This window comes from Diplotaxodon limnothrissa, linkage group LG11, assembly GCF_057381915.1.
Source record: "Diplotaxodon limnothrissa isolate DT_005_m linkage group LG11, D_limnothrissa_male_GT1.1, whole genome shotgun sequence".
Lineage (NCBI taxonomy): Eukaryota > Metazoa > Chordata > Actinopteri > Cichliformes > Cichlidae > Diplotaxodon > Diplotaxodon limnothrissa.
The window spans coordinates 30,732,829-30,750,293 of NC_140606.1; the positions used below are offsets into that span (position 1 = coordinate 30,732,829).

Below are 17,465 nucleotides of genomic sequence, written 5' to 3' on the forward strand. Positions count from 1 at the left end.
TTCATTCTCACAGTTGGGTGTGGGGTCTGCACAGGCGTCCTTGGCATGGATGAAGGAGGGCGCCAAAGACGCACAGTCTCATGAGAAACTGAAGCTGCTGGAGAGCTCTCGGATCCTGTTTTCCCGGCTCATTTTTTTCAGTTTCATCCTCCTGTTTTGGAACCAGATTTTGACTTGCCTGTCAGTGAGGTGCACGCTACGGCTGATCTCCAGACGGCGCTCTCTAGTCAAGTACATGTTGAAGAGAAACTCCTTCTCCAGCTCCAGAGTCTGGTGCTTGGTGTAGGGGCAACGCTTCTTTCGACCACTCTTAGCTGTGAGCCAATTAGCCGTACTTTCCATCTTTCCATCCCCTACAATGAAAATCAGCCAAATATTAGGCAACAGGTGTGACAAACGTCATATTCATTAGAAATCATGAACGGATAACATTACATAAACAAAACATGCCAGTGCCCACACATGAAAATGTTCACTCAAATAATTTATCAACTATACGTATTTATTGCAAATGTTATATATATATTTACAAATATATATATTTATTGCAAATATAGTTATATATATATAACTAAGGTGTGTCCTAAACAATAGTTAATTATATTATTAACAGTTAAAATAAATACACGAGGTCTGTTTTAATATTGACAGCCAAAACATCGTATCACTGTTTTTTTGTTTTTGTTTTTTGGGGGTTTGGGGGATTTTTGTTTAGTTTTTTTTCCTTTGAGAGAGACAATAGCTCTGCATCTCTGCTTTAAATAAGCCAAGTTAAATTTTTCTTCCTCTCTGATAAACTTCTAAGTGCCTGACAGTTCCCCAAAAGCACCAATCTTCCTCGCGTATTTGTGCGGTCAGAAATCTTACGTTTTAAAGCAATGATCGCATCTCCTTTTTTTTTTAGCCATATTTCTGCAGCTAATGCCAGCTCTTCACCTTTTACGAGCTTTTCTGGACACTCCGTACTGCAAGTCTCAGTTGGTTCGGGAGAGGACGAGCCTTCCGAGGAGAGGCGGCTGTCCTCTCCTCTGGCCGGGGCGCAGGGCGCAGGGACAGGCGCCTCCTCGTGGCCCTCTCCATGCTCCGACTCCGCCGAGGCGGCCGGCGGCTGAGAGGCTTGGCTGTCCAAACGGGCAGGTCGTTGCAGAGTGAAGTGATTCATGTTTGGCTGGACATCGTGATAGAGCCTGGAGGACGTGTATGTCTGAGACAGGCGGAAGTAGCCGGGGACTGGCACCGTGTTGCCGCTACCCGGGCAGGATGCGCTCGAGTAGGATATGTCATCTACTGTCGCTCCTTTAGGACATTTATCAGACTCATAAAGGCAGTAAGCGCTCTCCTCTTTTATACTCGGCGAGAATGAACACTGAGCCATATGCTGGGCGCTGGGCTGATCCACCCGACAGGATCTCGACGTTTCCAGCCACGTTTCCATTCCTTGAACATACGAAGCAGCAGAGGGGATCACGCTTTGGGTCGTTGGCTCGTTGCGCTTACCGATCCCCGTGAAACAAGAGCCACCGGAGAGTCCATATGAATATTCCGACGCCTGTGGCAAGTACACGCTGTTACTTTGGTAATACGAACCGCTGTCGGTTCTCACGTTGATTAAGGAGTCCACAAAAAAGGAATTTCCAGCTTGGTTGTTGGGGCATGACATCGCTGTGGTATAATTTGACGGTGGATGAAGATAGCCCTTTCTGGCTGACATTTCTTGTGCAAAACATTGCTGAATAATTACTGATACTCACGCTTCTCACTGTAGCCTGCAGCCAATTAAAACACCAGGCGACTACAGACTCCTCCCAGTCCCGATCAGGCATCTCCACTGTGTCATATATTTTGTTTTAGGCTAAGTAAAGAGAAACTTTGAGGGGGAAAAGTGGTGTATCAGATGGGTTTAAGTAAAATCTTTAAATCTCCTTAAACTCTTGCACCTATAAGCCTCGAGGTGCCTGCCTTAAGTTCAGCACAACAACTGCTATTTGAAAACTCAGTTGTTGAAAGCTGTCCCTAACCATTATGTACAATGCATAGCTTTATGGCCAGTTTTACAGCACTGTAAAATGAGGGGTTCTAGAGGTGCCTCAGGATGCGTCGAGGATCCAAAATGTGTGTGACTCTTTGGTCCAGGGACTCTTAAGCTTTCGTGTGCTCATCTGATTGTTAATATTATTGGCCAGAACCTTTTAAAAATTTCTCATGGACTGTCCAATAGCAGAGTGGACAGCTGCTCAACTTTGTCGCATTCATGCCAAAACTTCAGGTCACGTTTTGGTGTGAATATTATGGATTAAAATATCACGACAAGGCAACTTTTATTGCAGATGCTCTGCTGAGCATTTATAAGGGCAGCGAGCAGGAACACTGAAGTAAAGGCGCCACAGTTGAACAATGCCCTGGAGCTGCATTTGCGTAATCGTCCCCTAATAGTGGCAATACTGCAAGGACGGTAGTTTCTTATTTAACAGATTGGAACTTGTTAATTCTACTGTTATGTTCGCCACCGCTGGGATGCCGTATTTTCTCACGTATTTATTCCTTGCTTCTTCAGAAACACCAAGGTCCATATGCACATACTCCACTTTTACTTAATACTTAACAGCATCTCTCTCTCCATATATATATATATATATATATATATATATATATATATATATGGAGAGAGATGCTGTTAAGTATTAAGTATTTAAAATAAAAGAATAAATAAACAAAATGTATAAAGATATTTCACTTCTCAGGAAACAACAAGTACTACTTCTAAAAAAAAAAGTGCTCCGGTAACCACACACGGATCATATCCCAGTCGGCCGGCCAAGCAAGCAAATCGAGGATCTTAGTTAATTTTTATTTTCCATTTTTATATCATGACAAAGTCAGTTAAAACTAGTTAACAAAAAGCGTTGAGTTAAAAGCAAATAAATAAATAAAAGATACAAATAAAAATAATACATTAAAGCACGCCTTTAAATAAAAATAGAAGCTGGGTTTGTGGCCGACAGATTTAGGTCAGCCTAAAATGTCGCTTATCGTGGGGTTTATCCTAAAATACAACACCGGTTACGTCTATCTCCCTTTAAGCCTGGAGCCATAAAGTCTAGAAATCAGAGCTGCAGTTTATATACAGCCATTTTATATGGCGGCAAACGTGCAGCAGTCTTGCTGGAATGAATGAGAATATCCATTAACCCCTCTGGATTATTTCCCGTCAGATCTAAGTGTGTGCTGCGCGTCAGCTGATTGTTATCATTCCCTCATATTATTATTCACATAAAACTTAGGTGTAAAAAGGGGGCTTTTTATTTATCTGACTTTATTAAATAAATGTTAGAAATCGAATGAAAAGCACGCACAAAGGGACAACAAAAGTAACCAAACGAACCATGGCTTCCACTTTTTAAAAGATTTGTATTGATCCCATAGCGTGTATCCAAGGATGATCAAATCCTCTTCCACTAAATGAAGTATGATCTACATTTAAAAATAAAACAAAACTGTATGGTGTTGTAAAAATTAGTGACCCACAAACTGTTTGGAATATAAACCTTTGAGATTTTATTTCTTCATGCGCATTAGATATGCCCATTACTTTGCACAATTTCAACCTGAGAACTGCTGAATTGAATATACACAGAAATAAATTTTCTGCAGTTTTCTTGCGGAACTTTTCCAGAAATCTTATTATTATATGATAACATACAATAAAACATCTTCAGGTCAGTTATATGCAGACAGAAATGATTCTGGATGTTGTGGGAAATAGACTTTCTTAAATCACAAGAAGAGAAGGGGAAAAAGAAAAATACATCCCTGTCACTGTGAAATGAATATGACAGTATGTCTGTGCCTACCTTAACAATAAAATCCTGAGGTGGTTACATATTTAAAGCGGCTGAACGTCGAGTCAAACTTCCTTCATATCTCAATTCACGGCAATGACATTGATCTGAGGAGCGCCACCCAGTGGGCAAACACAACAGGCCCACACTGGAACGCAACACCAACGGAATATTCCTACCACGGCAAGATGCTGATACAAATGAGGCCGGAGAGGTCCGTGAACACAAGTTTCAGTGCTCCCAGCCGTTGTTTTTCAGGCCCTTAGTCACAGTTAATAACCTTGGTCTCAGACGCTTTATTGCACTGCACTCCAAACGCTCCAGACGAATCCGCGTTTTATGGCCAAGTTACTGGAGCAACTGGGAGGATGTGCAGCAATCAAAGCGGCATTCCTGGGAGCCTCACAGGATGCACGGTACAAGGAAGGCTACAGGGCCCTTATTAGCTTATGACAGGCTATTCAAGTTGTTTTCAGGGCCCTAGTGCTGATTATAAAATCACATTGAACACTTTTTCTTTTTTACCATCTTTTCATGTGCAGTTACCTCCATTTGCCTGTAAGATTCCCAGCTTGTTTATGTACTAACATACTTATGTAAGGTCTTTGGATTAAATCACTCCACATAATAAATAAATGATGATACTGTTGGTGGTGACTGTACTCACAGTCTGGGGTTTCTCCGTGTCTTTATTTACCCCATGTGCTACTGCTGGTTCAGGCTGACACAGGCTGACTTGAGCGTCCAGTAACAGCTACAACACTTCGTGGAGCCACATGAGAAAACAAATACATTTGTTTTTTAATTAGATCTACGCGATTTTTTAAAGTGTCAAGATCGTTTCAGATTGACCTAATAGGAATGTAAGGTCAAAAAAAAGCTTTTCCACATCCCCCTCCCAGAAATGAATGAAAGCCTTGTAACGGATATCAAATAATAACTGCAGAGGATCTTATTTCCAGCCACGAGGGAATAAAAAGCGTCAGACCTACATATCATGCATCTGATACGACCCACGTGCTGGCATATAAAACAAAATATTGGATTATGTTTCTTTTGGAGGCTCTTTTATCAGAGGTTTGCCCTTTGGACGAATTTGGAAAGTAATCCAACTTTTACGAGCAAGGGCTCGACAAAGCGCATGTAGTAGGGTCAAGCGCAGATGTTAAATATCAGTGAATCTCAGACTTAAGTGCATGAGACGAACAAATTTGTATCAGATTATGACTTTACTCATTCCACAACTATGCAATGCCGTGGCAAGCGTTTTTCGACCAGCTGATCACTATCAGTGGTGTCAAAAATCAGGAGGGGGGTCTGTTAGTAACTCCAAAACCTAGAAAAAAAACGTTTTTAAATCCCCAGACTTCTTGTATTTGCACAGGAACACTGAAAAGATGGCGGGGGGGGGGGGGGGGGGGGGGGGAGTCAAAAGTTTCGGCCCGCAAAAGATCTGTGTTCGCGCTAAAATTGGGCCAAATCAAGATCCATTAAAGGGGACAGAAAGATACACGTGCGTGCGCAAGTAAACTTTAATCATATAGTGGAACAAAATAGGATTTTTTTAATGCATCTTGATGTATATTATTAAATAAAATGAAGGGAAATCAGACAGATGTGGTTTTCTGCGCAAGCACCCCCATGCAACCATTAGACTTTAACATCTGTCGAGCTTAATAATAATAATAATAATAATAATAATAATAATAATAATAATAATAATAGAGCAAATTGTGTTAAAGGTGTATAAATAATTATTGATGGAGAGTGGCACTTTAAAATCTCGTCCTCCTGTCCAGGTAATGATATAGATGTGTGTGTAAAAGAGAGAGGTGCGTGTCCGCTGTCTTTGTTCAGTTTTTTTTTATAGCAGGGGGTTCGTGGTGTAGTACTGTAAACGGTCTCTGTTCAGTTTCTTCTCCTTCATCCTTCTGTTTTGGAACCAAATCTTGACCTGGCGATCTGTCAGGTTGAGCATCCGCGAAAGCTGCAGACGCTTCTCTTTGTTGATGTAAACACTGAAGAAGAACTCTCTTTCCAGTTCCCTGATCTGATATTTGGAGTATGGACATCTCTTCTTGCGCGTCCTCTGGCCACCTGGAAGACAACAAAAGGCAAAAGATCGTCACTTAAGATTAACATGGACCCCTTTGCACCCGCGTGAGATCGCCAGTGTATTTCTCGCTGATAAGCAGCCCCAGCTTTGGAGTTCAAGTATCTTCCCCCTACACTCAGGCCTACAGGATCAAGACTTGTAAACAAAGGCTGGGATCATCTTGGCTGTTTTGGGGATTGAAGGCGTAGGCCTAAACGACACATGGGAGTATCATGTATCTGGTATTCTTTTACTGTTCCCTATTGATCTCGCTGTGGGTAGAGAGCAGTTATTTTAGCTTTAGCACTGTAAATGCTGTCATGGAAAGCAGCTGGTGCATTAAAGCCTTGCAAATCCAGTGAATTTGTAAATATTTATCCAAAGAAGCAGGGTTAAGCCTAAACTCTTGTCCAGAGTCAGATTTAAACGCCCAACGCACTCCACTTTGCACTGCGCGGAATAAACAAGAATGCTAAATCTTAAAATGATCCAAAAATGGCTTATAATCAATGCAGAGGCTCTGTGGTGTGTTTAAAATATCTAGGTCGCTGTTAGGCTGTTATGTCAGTAGTATTTAAAAAAAAGAAAATAAAAATTAACATTTGGCATATAAATGTTTTACAAGGTAATTATAAAAGTCCATACAAGTGCACAAATGAAGGGGAAAAACAGAGGCCATGTTGGAAATCTTGAAGACCAGCTTAACGCCAAAGTCTTCACGGCCAATTTCAATCCCAAGCACGTGATCTTGTCGTTTATAACATAGTTTTGTTGTAGGGTAAATCTGCAGGCCCTCCATAAACCTTACGTGCTTATAAAACTGCATATAAAAAGCTTTAAGAGCAAGGCGTAAGATTTTTCTCTGTGCATTAAGCAGGTTCACTCACTGCTGCTTTTGCTCTGCTTCTCCTCGCTGTGGCCGGAAGACGACTTGGGGCTGCAGCTCTCCGCCGTGTCGGAGCCCGGGTGCGCAGGAGCTGGGCTTGCTTTGGCGTGTCTCTCCGTGTCTGTCGCGTGTGCCGTCGGCGTTGCGCCGTTCTCTGCGCTCCCGTAAGCAGTGTCGAAAAACTGATCGAACGCCTGTGGCAGGACCCCGTTCCTGCCAACGCTGCCATAGAAGCTGGGCGTCGGGTTGGAGGAGCTGCAGTGGCTGGCGCTGGGGCTGCCTTTCACCAGGATCTCTCCCCCCCGAGAGGTCGGGCTCGTCCAGCTTTCCCTGTGCACGATGTCCTCAGCGAAGCAGTGCGATAGGCTCCCCCTGCTGTGGTGCCATTTACTTGAAGTATCAATGCCATAGTCTCTGAAAGCCACATCTCTCACGGATGGGACCTGTGGAAGAGCTGAGGACTGGTAGGAGTATGTCATGGGGCAAGAGGACTGGCTCTGGGTTAAATAATGAGGGAGACCCGAGAACTCTGCTCCGGAGACGTAGTAAGTGCAGCTCGGTAAATACATATTGGAGCCAGAGATCCGTTCATCAAAATCCATATTCTGTGGCTGAAAACGTCCTATAATAATCCTTGCATAGTTCCTCCGCGACGCTGCGCTCCAGTCACTTTGAGGCAGACTGGTGGAGCAGAAATCCTTAGACGTACAAGCTGACGTGGGGATCCATCTCTATCCATTCCTGAGGGCCAAAGCCATGTGACCACTGGCACAAAATGACAGATAGCCTACGTCTCAACGTGTAGGTTATATGAGTGAAAGAGTTTATGAAGTCGATCTTTGGCCGTGTGGAAAAGGAAAAATACTGAAACGGAATTTTGCTCAGAACTATTTTGGATATGCTGGAAGAGCTGAGCCTCTTATACACTGATTTTCATTGTTCCAGTGGGGTTATCTGGCTGAAGGCCTATTAGTGCCATGCTACAGGGTGGAAAACCCCTCAATTATATCAATTTTTACGCAGGCCAAGCATACCTGCAATTATATTATTTTATTTTTTATTTATTTATTTTTGGTTTCTTTCTTTCTTTCTTTCTTTCTTTCTTTCTTTCTTTCTTTCTTTCTTTCTTTCTTTCTTTCTTTCTTTTTATTGTTTTTAAACCTAACATTCGCCTTAACCCCGACCTCAGCACAGACGCCTGAGCGCTTTTGAAGATGAAGATCAGGTTTTCGGCCGCGTCAGCAGCAAAGATACACACCCGGTTACGCACGTAAGGGTTAAACTTTGAGACACAGATGACAGCATTTAGATAGAACAGATGATCTGTTGAGTTTGATAGCTTGACAGATTCCAGTTTTGAAAAAAAAAATGGTGCTCAGTCACACATGCGTAAATTTATTAAGAAATTAGAAGCCTGTAAAATGGGATTATTTCTTGTCTGTGGATTTAATATAGCTCCTCTGGTTATATGGCGACCAATCAAGTCCCCAAGTGTGGGGCGATGCGAGACATTGTGTACTTTTGCTTTTCAGGCATCCGCACAGATTCACACCCAGGAGCAAAAAGATAACAGACTGTGAGGCTTTTTTTCCATTATATTTCTATATTTGTAAAGTTTTTTGTTCAGACCAGCATTTCCATGATCGTTAAAACATACTTTTCTATTTAATACCACATTTCCCCCAAAAATACATTGAACCGCAGTTTGTTTTTTTGTTTTTGATTTTGTTTTTGCGTAAAAGTTGAAAAAAATTATATATATATATATATATATATATATATATATATATATATATATATATATATATATATATATATATATATATATATATGTTTAATGTAGACATTTACGTGTTCATGTACTATGGATAATAGAGGTATTTGTCGAAGGGGTTCGCTTGTTCTCTCATTGCAACGCCCAATATAAACCTTTGGACACGGGCGATTTCCCACACTCCAACCCATTTTCATTTGTCATCACTGCTGACTAAGTGGGCACATGTGTCACATATCACTAAACCCGTTGTGCAGCCAATTTTAGAATTTCGTCCAAATATATCAAAGCCTGTGAATTTGTCATCTGCACGGAAGCATTAAGAGACTCTAATATTTCACCCACGTGGCTGTCTCGCTGATTTGAACGGACTGCGTGTGCTTATTGCTATGGCACTAATATTAATTTCATTGTTAAAATCGTCTCGAACATTTTCACCCAGTTTAAATTCTTTTGCTAATTATTCGTCCCGTCGTATTTATAGCAGCATCTGTATTAAACCGAGCCTGCAGGTGTGAATCGGTCTGTCACATCCTTAAATCATGTTATATTTAAATAGATATTCAATGCAGGTAAAAAAAAAAAAAAAAAAGGACATGCAATGTTAAAGCCGTACATTAAAATATAAATTGACACACTAATTGATATGAGAAGGCTTCACTGTAGGCTGTAATCATTTACATGCATGCTTGTCTGCGAGAGTAGATTTCTAGGTGTTTCCCATATAAAGAAAATACATATAGGAAGATGGACACTTTATTTTTTCTATAATGACAATTTCATTACAGAAATGACAGAAAATGTTCATTTAGACAACTAAAATGATGTATTATGTCAGCATAACGAGTGGGTTGTAAATTTTAATTAAAATATTTAATGATTGATTGATTTTACGTTGCTCAGATAATCATAAGAAAGCGAAAGTTGGCTCAGATGCAAAGTGTAAAAGGATTTTTTTTAAGGAATGCAGATATTCAATGTAACAAAAACCGAAAATGTATTAAAAGCACACATTTAGACTGGCAGCTAGGACGATGATGGGTGCTTTTAAAAAGAAAACGTTTCCTCGATTGCCGAGAACTTTCGGTCGACATATGTTTTGTTTAACTCCTGGACTTTTCCTGCTCCCTAATTAGATTTCAAAAGAGGGAATTATCTAAAGTGTAAGTAAAGTAACATTTTACCTGCATATTATGGTTGATTCATGACGCATTTGTGATTATGTTACAGGTATTTTAACAGTAGATGGATAATGACATTTTGTGTGTATCTCAAGCAACATGTCAGAAATTAAAATATTATGTACCGAACATTGCAAGTTTAAAAACAAATCCAAAAAAGTGTTTCGATTTATTTTTTTCGGAGTGGGTCTCTTTTGTTTACACGTGAAACGCAGCACTCACCTTCAAAGACAAATGTTCAAGTGGAAACAAACAACAAAATAGTTTTATTTTCCAGCACTTCTTAATATGTACGAGGATTAAATGAATACAGCATACAGACTGCTCACTTTGCAACAGCTCTGCGTCTATGAGCCTGGACCATGCACGATGACTCGGGAGGAAAAAATGGGAATGATTTGGAGGACAGAAAGATTTTCAAGATAGCCAAATATTACTAGAAACGTGTCTCTCTGTCTTCTTTAAGTAGTTAAAACTATATCGGTAACCCCTAAGGAGTTGTCATGCGCTCGTTTTAAAGTAGGCTAATTCATAATGTGGCTTTGACCAGCAAAGAGATCGTACGATATTTATTTCAGTTTAATGAAAATCTGAATGTTTGCTGTAATGAAATTAAAAAATGGACAGAAAACTGGACTCTGGGTGCATCTGTCGGAGCAAATAAAATAGAATATAGGTTGTTTGTTTTTTGGTTTTTAAAAAAAGTCTAATTAAATGCCTTAATAAAACTTTCTGGATTCGAAAATTCAGCCTCGTGTTCATCTTTTAGTTTAGCAAATGAAGACAGCAGTTGGGCTAAAATCAATCCCACGTGGATGATTAGATAAGTGTGGATTTCAGCCCCTATTATCCTGACAGACAAATGCATGCGAGCAGTGGATTTGATCCAGTGTTGAGTGTGTTTAGGCATGACTCCGTATCTCTGATCAAGAAAAGCAAAAATATCCAAAGCTGGAAAAAGGCAGCTCCTTTCGAACATTCCAGTTTGCTCGTGGGTGCCAGGAGTCTGCCTTCAGCTGCAACAAATAAAGATCTTTGCTCTTGTCTGAAGTTCATTGCACAACCTTCAACGCCAACATCCAGCTATGCAAATACACAAGAACATAGAAGAGTGCTAACGTCCAGCATTAAACCCAGAGTCATTTTGTGCAGCATGATGAGTTAAGCTTCACTTTTCGTCTTTTCCCCCGTCTTCTTATTTTTAGCCAGTTAGGCTGTAGGCCACACATTCGTTAGGCTATCTTGTAAATGTTCTTGGCTCCAGTTTCCTCCTTGTCAAGCGCTATAATTTACATTTAAAGATAAAGTTTAAAGATTCAAATCAAACTAAACAGCAGGCCTGTTTTCACTCTTTTACTGATTAATCCAGCAGCAACCTTCAGGTCTGCACAATACAGGACGTTTTGGAGTGAGGTGCATTTACCTGTGTGGCTGTTAGGGGGAGCAATGGCACAACCCAACAAGAAGAAGCCTCGCACTTGTAGACAATTCACACATGGGGAAGATTTTGAATCCATCTCATGGTGGGAGAATATTTAAAACAACCTCATTTATTGCAAAGAAGCCAGCCAGCAAAATGCGTAAAATGCAATTTCTAGATTTCGAAATAATGAGCGGTGTTAGAAAGTATCCTGACGAAACTCTGAAATAGACAATAAAGTCAGTGTTGTTTGTTACCCTGGACGGCACAATGTGACTGAGAAGAGAGGGTGACACTCACCAGAGGGTGCTGCCTGGTTAGCGTTAAAAATGCTCCTTTTTATGGCACAGGTCCATCCTTCAAATATAACCGGACAGAAAAAAAGAGCAACCGGCCTCACAGGCCTTCAGCACGGTTAAGTTAATAGCATGACTTATATTACTTCAGTCACGCAGTCTTATTTTACACAACACTTTTTTTTTATTCCTCCAGTTATTAGATGAGCTTTTTAACCTGCAATTTGCTGCTGCAGAATTTTAATTGATCTCGTTTGGAAATGAGATATTTTGAGGTAATTGTGATATTGGATTACTGAGGCCCAATACTTTGAGCGAGAGGTGAAGAGAGGTTAACGAACTGATTGGTTACGCGCTCTTACTTTATGAATTCGACATAGAAACATTTCTGGGTTGCAGTCAGCGTGTGTGTAATGCTGCCGATTATTAAATCTGATGATGATTAATAAATCAGCAGCCTATTAAAACAGTTTCAGGCCACTTTTTTTTTTTCAAAGACGGGATTTCTCATTATTGTTTAATGACGACTCAACAAATGTATTTTTTACTTCAAAAAACAAACAAAAAAAATCTTATTAAAATATAATTTGAAGTAAAAAGGGTTGATTGGATTGTTTCTTTTATAACATAGATAAAAAGAATTTTTTTAAAAATGATATAGAAAATATGCCCAGGAATATTATTTGGCGATATGAAGAATTGAATGAAAAATGTATTTAAAATGTATTTAAACTCAAAGTTTTTATGAGATATATATATATATATATATATATATATATATATATATATATATATATATATATATATATATATGTATGTATGTATGTATTCATACCAAGCTCTTTCGTTGGATGTTTTAATAACAATGGGAATACGAAGTGTGTGTGTGTGTGTGTGTGTGTGTGTGTGTGTGTGTGTGTGTGTGATTATAATTATTAACATCCTTATTTCACTTTGCCACGACTTCATATTTGTCAGATGTGTCTTTAAAAATGTACTTACATAATACTACGATATTTGAACGATATGCTAAAGCTATTGATTAAATGCTATTGCTAATGAGATAAACAATTGTGTTGAACTCTTACCTTAGCTTATCAATCAGGCACACGACACACTTTAATAATAGACTTGTTTGTCAGGTTTAAAACAACGAGGATTTTCCCTTTTTCTCATTCTTACTCTCTCTCTTTCTCTCTCTCTCTCTCTCTCTCTCTCTCTCACACACACACACACACACACACACACACACACTTACTCATTACTTGTGTGAAGACAGACATGAAGACAAATGTCTGCAGTCGATGAGCAGACGCGCTGCGCTGTGCTGACGGAACATCGCCACTAGATGGCGACATAAAATCTTTTAATGGTAAAGGCTCCAGTCCAACGACAAGACTCTCCATAAAGGCCTGTTGGCCTACATACAGGAAATATACTGCACTGATTGTTGAAAATGATATTCTACCAGGAGAAGGATTTTGAAAAGCCATCTTCTTCTTCTTTTTTTATTCCAACCGGACAGAAATAAAAACGAGCAATGAAAGACACAATTACACTCTCAAACATTTATTATTAAAATAAAAAAAGTTGTCTATTGCTGTCAAAATGGGAGGATAGATGTTGCAGTCATAGTATTTACATGTTTAAATATGCCTATATTTTCTTGAAAGCCAGGAAATTAATGTAGGTTATCAGCTCGTTGGCAGGAGAATTCCTTTGAACAAAAGAAGAAAAACTTTGAAAAAAAGAGAGAATTGCGGATAAATCAGAATCAGAATCAGAATCAGAATGGGTTTATTGCCAGATGTTGAGGCCTACAACACTAGGAAACTGGAGGCCAGTACTGAAGTACACAAGCCAGTCTCGAGTTTGACATTTACCTAACTACTGGTTGATACTAAAGGATAAAGTTTATTTCAATAAGTTCAGTAAGTAGATGGTTTTTTAACCTTGTTTTTTTTCGAGCCGCCAAGAACGTGTGTGAAGAATTGAATCCTGTAATTAATATGTGAATTTGACCGTGATTACCTGAGCCTGGCCTGTTTATATGCAGTGACATTTTTATTTAGCATTACACTGTCTATAAATGTTTTCACTGTTAGTGATTCAGCTTTGATTTCAGTGTTGTATTAAGTAGAAGAAAGGCCCGTGAGCAGACAGCGTGTATCTTCTTCTTCTCTTCTTTTAGTTTTTTTTTCAAAGCAGAATGTCTTTGGTTAATAATATTAAAGCATCCCACGCACAATTGCCTTGGTCAACGTGTTCCAAAATCATTTCCGATCTTCTGTCAACAGGCCGTATAGGCTGGTTCCAATTAAAACAGGAGAAGGAAATGTGCAGGACAAAACAGAGCCTCTCTGGCGACAACAAAAGCGTTCATAAAGTAATAAATTATAGCACAGGTATTTTTTTCTTTTTTCTTTTCTTTCTTTTTGTTTTGCTTTCTTTTTTCGGATTAAAGGGCATCTATGTCCACCTTTCACCATCCTCGGAGCTAACTGGAGCTCTTGAATTTATTGACGATTTTTTTCTCCTTTACGCGCCTGTTTTGAAACCAGATTGTCACTTGTCTCTCTGTCAGGTTTGTCTGCGCAGATATCCTTCTCCTTTTGTCTTTGGTGATGAATTTATTGGTGGCATATTCTCTTTCCAGTTCCTTGAGCTGCACCTTGGTGTATGGCACACGCTTCTTTCTCCCACGACGCACAGAGTTGTCTCCACCAGAGATAGTTTCTGGGAAATAAAGCACATCAGTTCGTTAATTTGCTGGATTGATGAAAAAAAATGCATCAACAAATATATTTTTAAAAATTCCAAACGCAAAATGAAGTGGGGAAAAAAACAACCTGATATATATAAGCCCTGCAAGCACGTGTTTTTGCAAGTTTAATTACACACGCCGGCAAAGACTGCATATTTCTGTATGAATAAATAAAAAAAAAGAAGAAAAAAAAACTTAAATACCTTGTAAAGTGGATTTCCACAGAGGATTTGACTGTGGTTGCTCCTTGGTGCAGTAAACTTGACCACTCCAACCGTTGGTGATGGCCCATGGCTGGTAAGGCTCCATGGGCAACAGAGACTCGTGTCTTGGCTCAGATGGGGCGCTCAGCGCAGGTACGACAGGGACGTCCAAGTAGCTGGGTTGGTAAGGGCCAGAGGAATACCCCTGATAAAAAGCAAATTCTTTCGCTCTAGAAGAGAACTCCTCACCAGAGACCGATGAGTCTATGTACTTATCGCCATAACCAGAAGGCTGTGCGCACGCTTTAACACTGCCGTGTGACATCCTACAAGGGTAATAACTGCTGCCAAAATATCCATAGGGCAAAGATGCATTGGGCGAGCTCTGAGTCGCAGAACAGGGGCTGCACTGTTTGCCAGGTTCCCCCATGCCAGACACTGGCACCTCACTCGCAGTGTAGGTGGTGCTGGGCGCCAGTGAGGTTGGATGCGCTAACAGATTCCTGCACTGATTTGCAGCAAAATTGCCTCCGGTAAATCCTTCCATGTTCTTGCTTCTTTCATCCAAACCGTTCTCGTACAGAAACATCACCGGGTCAATCCAGTGCGAGTGGAGGAGTAATGAGGCGGTCATAGCATTCCCTACATTGAGACGACCAACTCTTTTTCAAAATCCCCTCGACTGAGCCCAAACAGGGACTCGGGCAGAGTAACGATACCAACACGCCTGAGTACGTAAAGATCGTAAGGTTATTGGCCAGGGCCAAGCACGTGATATGCAAAGGAGACGATAAACGTCTTGACACGAGATAATGCAGATCAGGCTCTGAGTTTGAGAAGACACCGCACGTCAGTGCATCCAGTATTTGCCAACAAGACCCGCAGGCATTTATTTTCTATCGGAAACGATTTTTGGAGTCTCACACCGAATGAACCTCGTGTGGAGGCAGTCATATTTTATTACTGTGTAACGCACTGTTTGAAATAAGCAGTAAGTGATTATTGATTTTTTTTCTCTCCCCTGCGAAGTTGTATGCACACGCGCCCGTACAATGAAACATGTTTTAACTTGACTGATAAAGAAAATAATACTTCCACACTCCCAGTGTTTGGTGGGGTTTAAACCAGTTTTGCAAACATTACATGTTTTGAATGCGCTTTAAGTAAAACGTGCAGATTTTTACTAAATCTAGGATGACAGACTCCCCCCCCCCCCCCCCCCCCCCCCCACACACACACACACACACACACACACACACACAAACAACAAAGCTGTAAGCACATCTCTTAAGGATATATTTTAATGCATTTTATGAAATAAATCAAAAATCAAACCGTTCTCACGTTTAGCAAACACAAATTTGGGGTCCACAAAATACAACAAACATTGCGCATTTGGTTGCACTCTACCTCATGCGAGTGAGACGCAGCCGGAGGGCCAAGGTCAAGTTGAAGTTGCAGTGTTGCCAAAATGACACTTAAAGCACAAAGACAAAGAAGCGCTAAATTCCGCGGACTGCTTGGGCGGCACCGGTTTCCACGAGGAGTAACTTGAATTTGCACCATTCCCTTCCTATGATAAGACTTTGCAATTAAGTAAGAATAAAATCTCTAATAATAAGAAGAATAATGAAGGACTTTCTGGGAAATATGCTAAACCTATATCTTTGTAGGTTACTATTTTCCTGAGTCAGAGCTTTTAAAAAACTCGGAGAAGTAGGGCAGATATTACCATAAACAGATGCTATATTCTCATCAGTCTGCAGTGCAACCAGCAACAAATCCAATGTTTACATTTTAGCCCGTGTGGAAGTCTGTGCAAGTGAGTCTGCCACTGAAAAGGTGAATACGGACGGGAGGGAATTTACATACTATTTTCATTTAAAATTTATGTGGTTATTTTAAGTTTGAAACCACAAACGCAGAGGAATGTATACCCAACTAAATTTGAGCACCTTTTAAAAAAATATATGTTTATATATATATGTGTGTGTTTTTAATAGCGTTTTCCCACCTTTTGAGGCCGTAAATCTTTATGGCACAAGTTCATAGCTAATAGGCAAGAGTGAGTAGTAGTCTAGGCTGGATTTCAGGGGAAAAAAACTCATAATACTTATTGTTTTTATCGCTTTTTATTTTTTTTTATTGCATTGTCACGATAAACTACCCTGAATCTGCTTTTTGTTAAACATTATGCTACTTCGCATTTTTTTTTCCCCATCTAAAAAAAACTCCGCATTTCAAAAGCGGCTGAGCTACAATAAATGAGAGCTGGCTCGAAAGGAATCTGAGCCAAGTTGTTCACACATTAAAAAGCGGATGCCTTTCTAAAATGAATATAACAGCTAGTAGAAATCAGTTTTTGAGCAGTTTACTCAACTGAAAGTCGATCACGGACTGAAAATTAGGGAAAATCAGTAAAGATGATTTCAGTGTGTTCATACACACAGACACACACGCAAGATTCAGCATTAAACTACTTTGCGTAATTTTGTCTGAAAATTCAGTGATTAACAGGAAACTGTGATTGCAGATTCTAAATACTGGACTAATTATCACAAACACAACAGAAAGAAGACAAAGAACCTAGAAATGTATAAATTAAATATAGAAGAAGACTCTGAAGTTAGGCGGATAACACAGACAGATTTACTGATGCTTATAATTCTGTTTGTATAGGGCTTGTTTTTCACCTCCTAATATAGCTATATATATATATATAAATATAAACATAAAAAACAATATAGATAGATAAACATATTAATTGTTAATTTTATTACATTTTTAAATTAAAAACAGAAAAGATAAGCCACCATTTATTACATTTGGAACTTAAAAAATACCGAGGATGTGTTTTTTTTTTAACACGATCAACATTAGAATATATCAACTTTTTGCAAACAATGAAAGAAGTTTTAGGCAGATCCTGAAAGAACCTCGTTTGGCTGACACGATCCATGATCAAATACACATATTATTTATTTATTTTGAGAGCGAGAGAGAGAGA

At 39.6% G+C, this 17,465-nt stretch overlaps 3 protein-coding genes across 5 annotated transcripts; all 3 read right to left on the reverse strand.

Annotated features, from left to right (window-relative positions):
• hoxa10b (homeobox A10b) lies at window positions 1–1,711 on the reverse strand. Its single transcript, XM_085365776.1, has 2 exons — window positions 937–1,711; window positions 1–353 (listed from the first exon to the last, which is right to left on the reverse strand). The coding sequence occupies exons 1-2, from the start codon at window positions 1,709–1,711 to the stop codon at window positions 79–81; spliced, it is 1,050 nt and encodes a 349-aa protein (XP_085221902.1). The 3' UTR covers window positions 1–78.
• A 3,992-nt stretch (window positions 1,712–5,703) lies between these two features.
• hoxa11b (homeobox A11b) lies at window positions 5,704–7,559 on the reverse strand. Of its 2 annotated transcripts, none has more exons than XM_085365778.1 (2): window positions 6,822–7,559; window positions 5,704–5,936 (listed from the first exon to the last, which is right to left on the reverse strand). In XM_085365778.1, the coding sequence occupies exons 1-2, from the start codon at window positions 7,420–7,422 to the stop codon at window positions 5,704–5,706; spliced, it is 834 nt and encodes a 277-aa protein (XP_085221904.1). In that variant the 5' UTR covers window positions 7,423–7,559. The 2 variants fall into 2 exon arrangements, with proteins under 2 accessions (XP_085221904.1, XP_085221905.1); XM_085365779.1 differs by having other exon boundaries at window positions 6,825–7,422.
• Window positions 7,560–13,988: 6,429 nt separating this feature from the next.
• On the reverse strand, window positions 13,989–15,092 carry hoxa13b (homeobox A13b). 2 transcript variants are annotated; one of them, XM_085365781.1, is made up of 2 exons: window positions 14,459–15,092; window positions 13,989–14,227 (listed from the first exon to the last, which is right to left on the reverse strand). In XM_085365781.1, exons 1-2 carry the CDS (start codon window positions 15,090–15,092, stop codon window positions 13,989–13,991), a joined length of 873 nt encoding a protein of 290 aa, XP_085221907.1. The 2 variants fall into 2 exon arrangements, with proteins under 2 accessions (XP_085221907.1, XP_085221906.1); XM_085365780.1 differs by having other exon boundaries at window positions 13,989–14,235; window positions 14,455–15,092.
• Window positions 15,093–17,465: the final 2,373 nt, after the last annotated feature.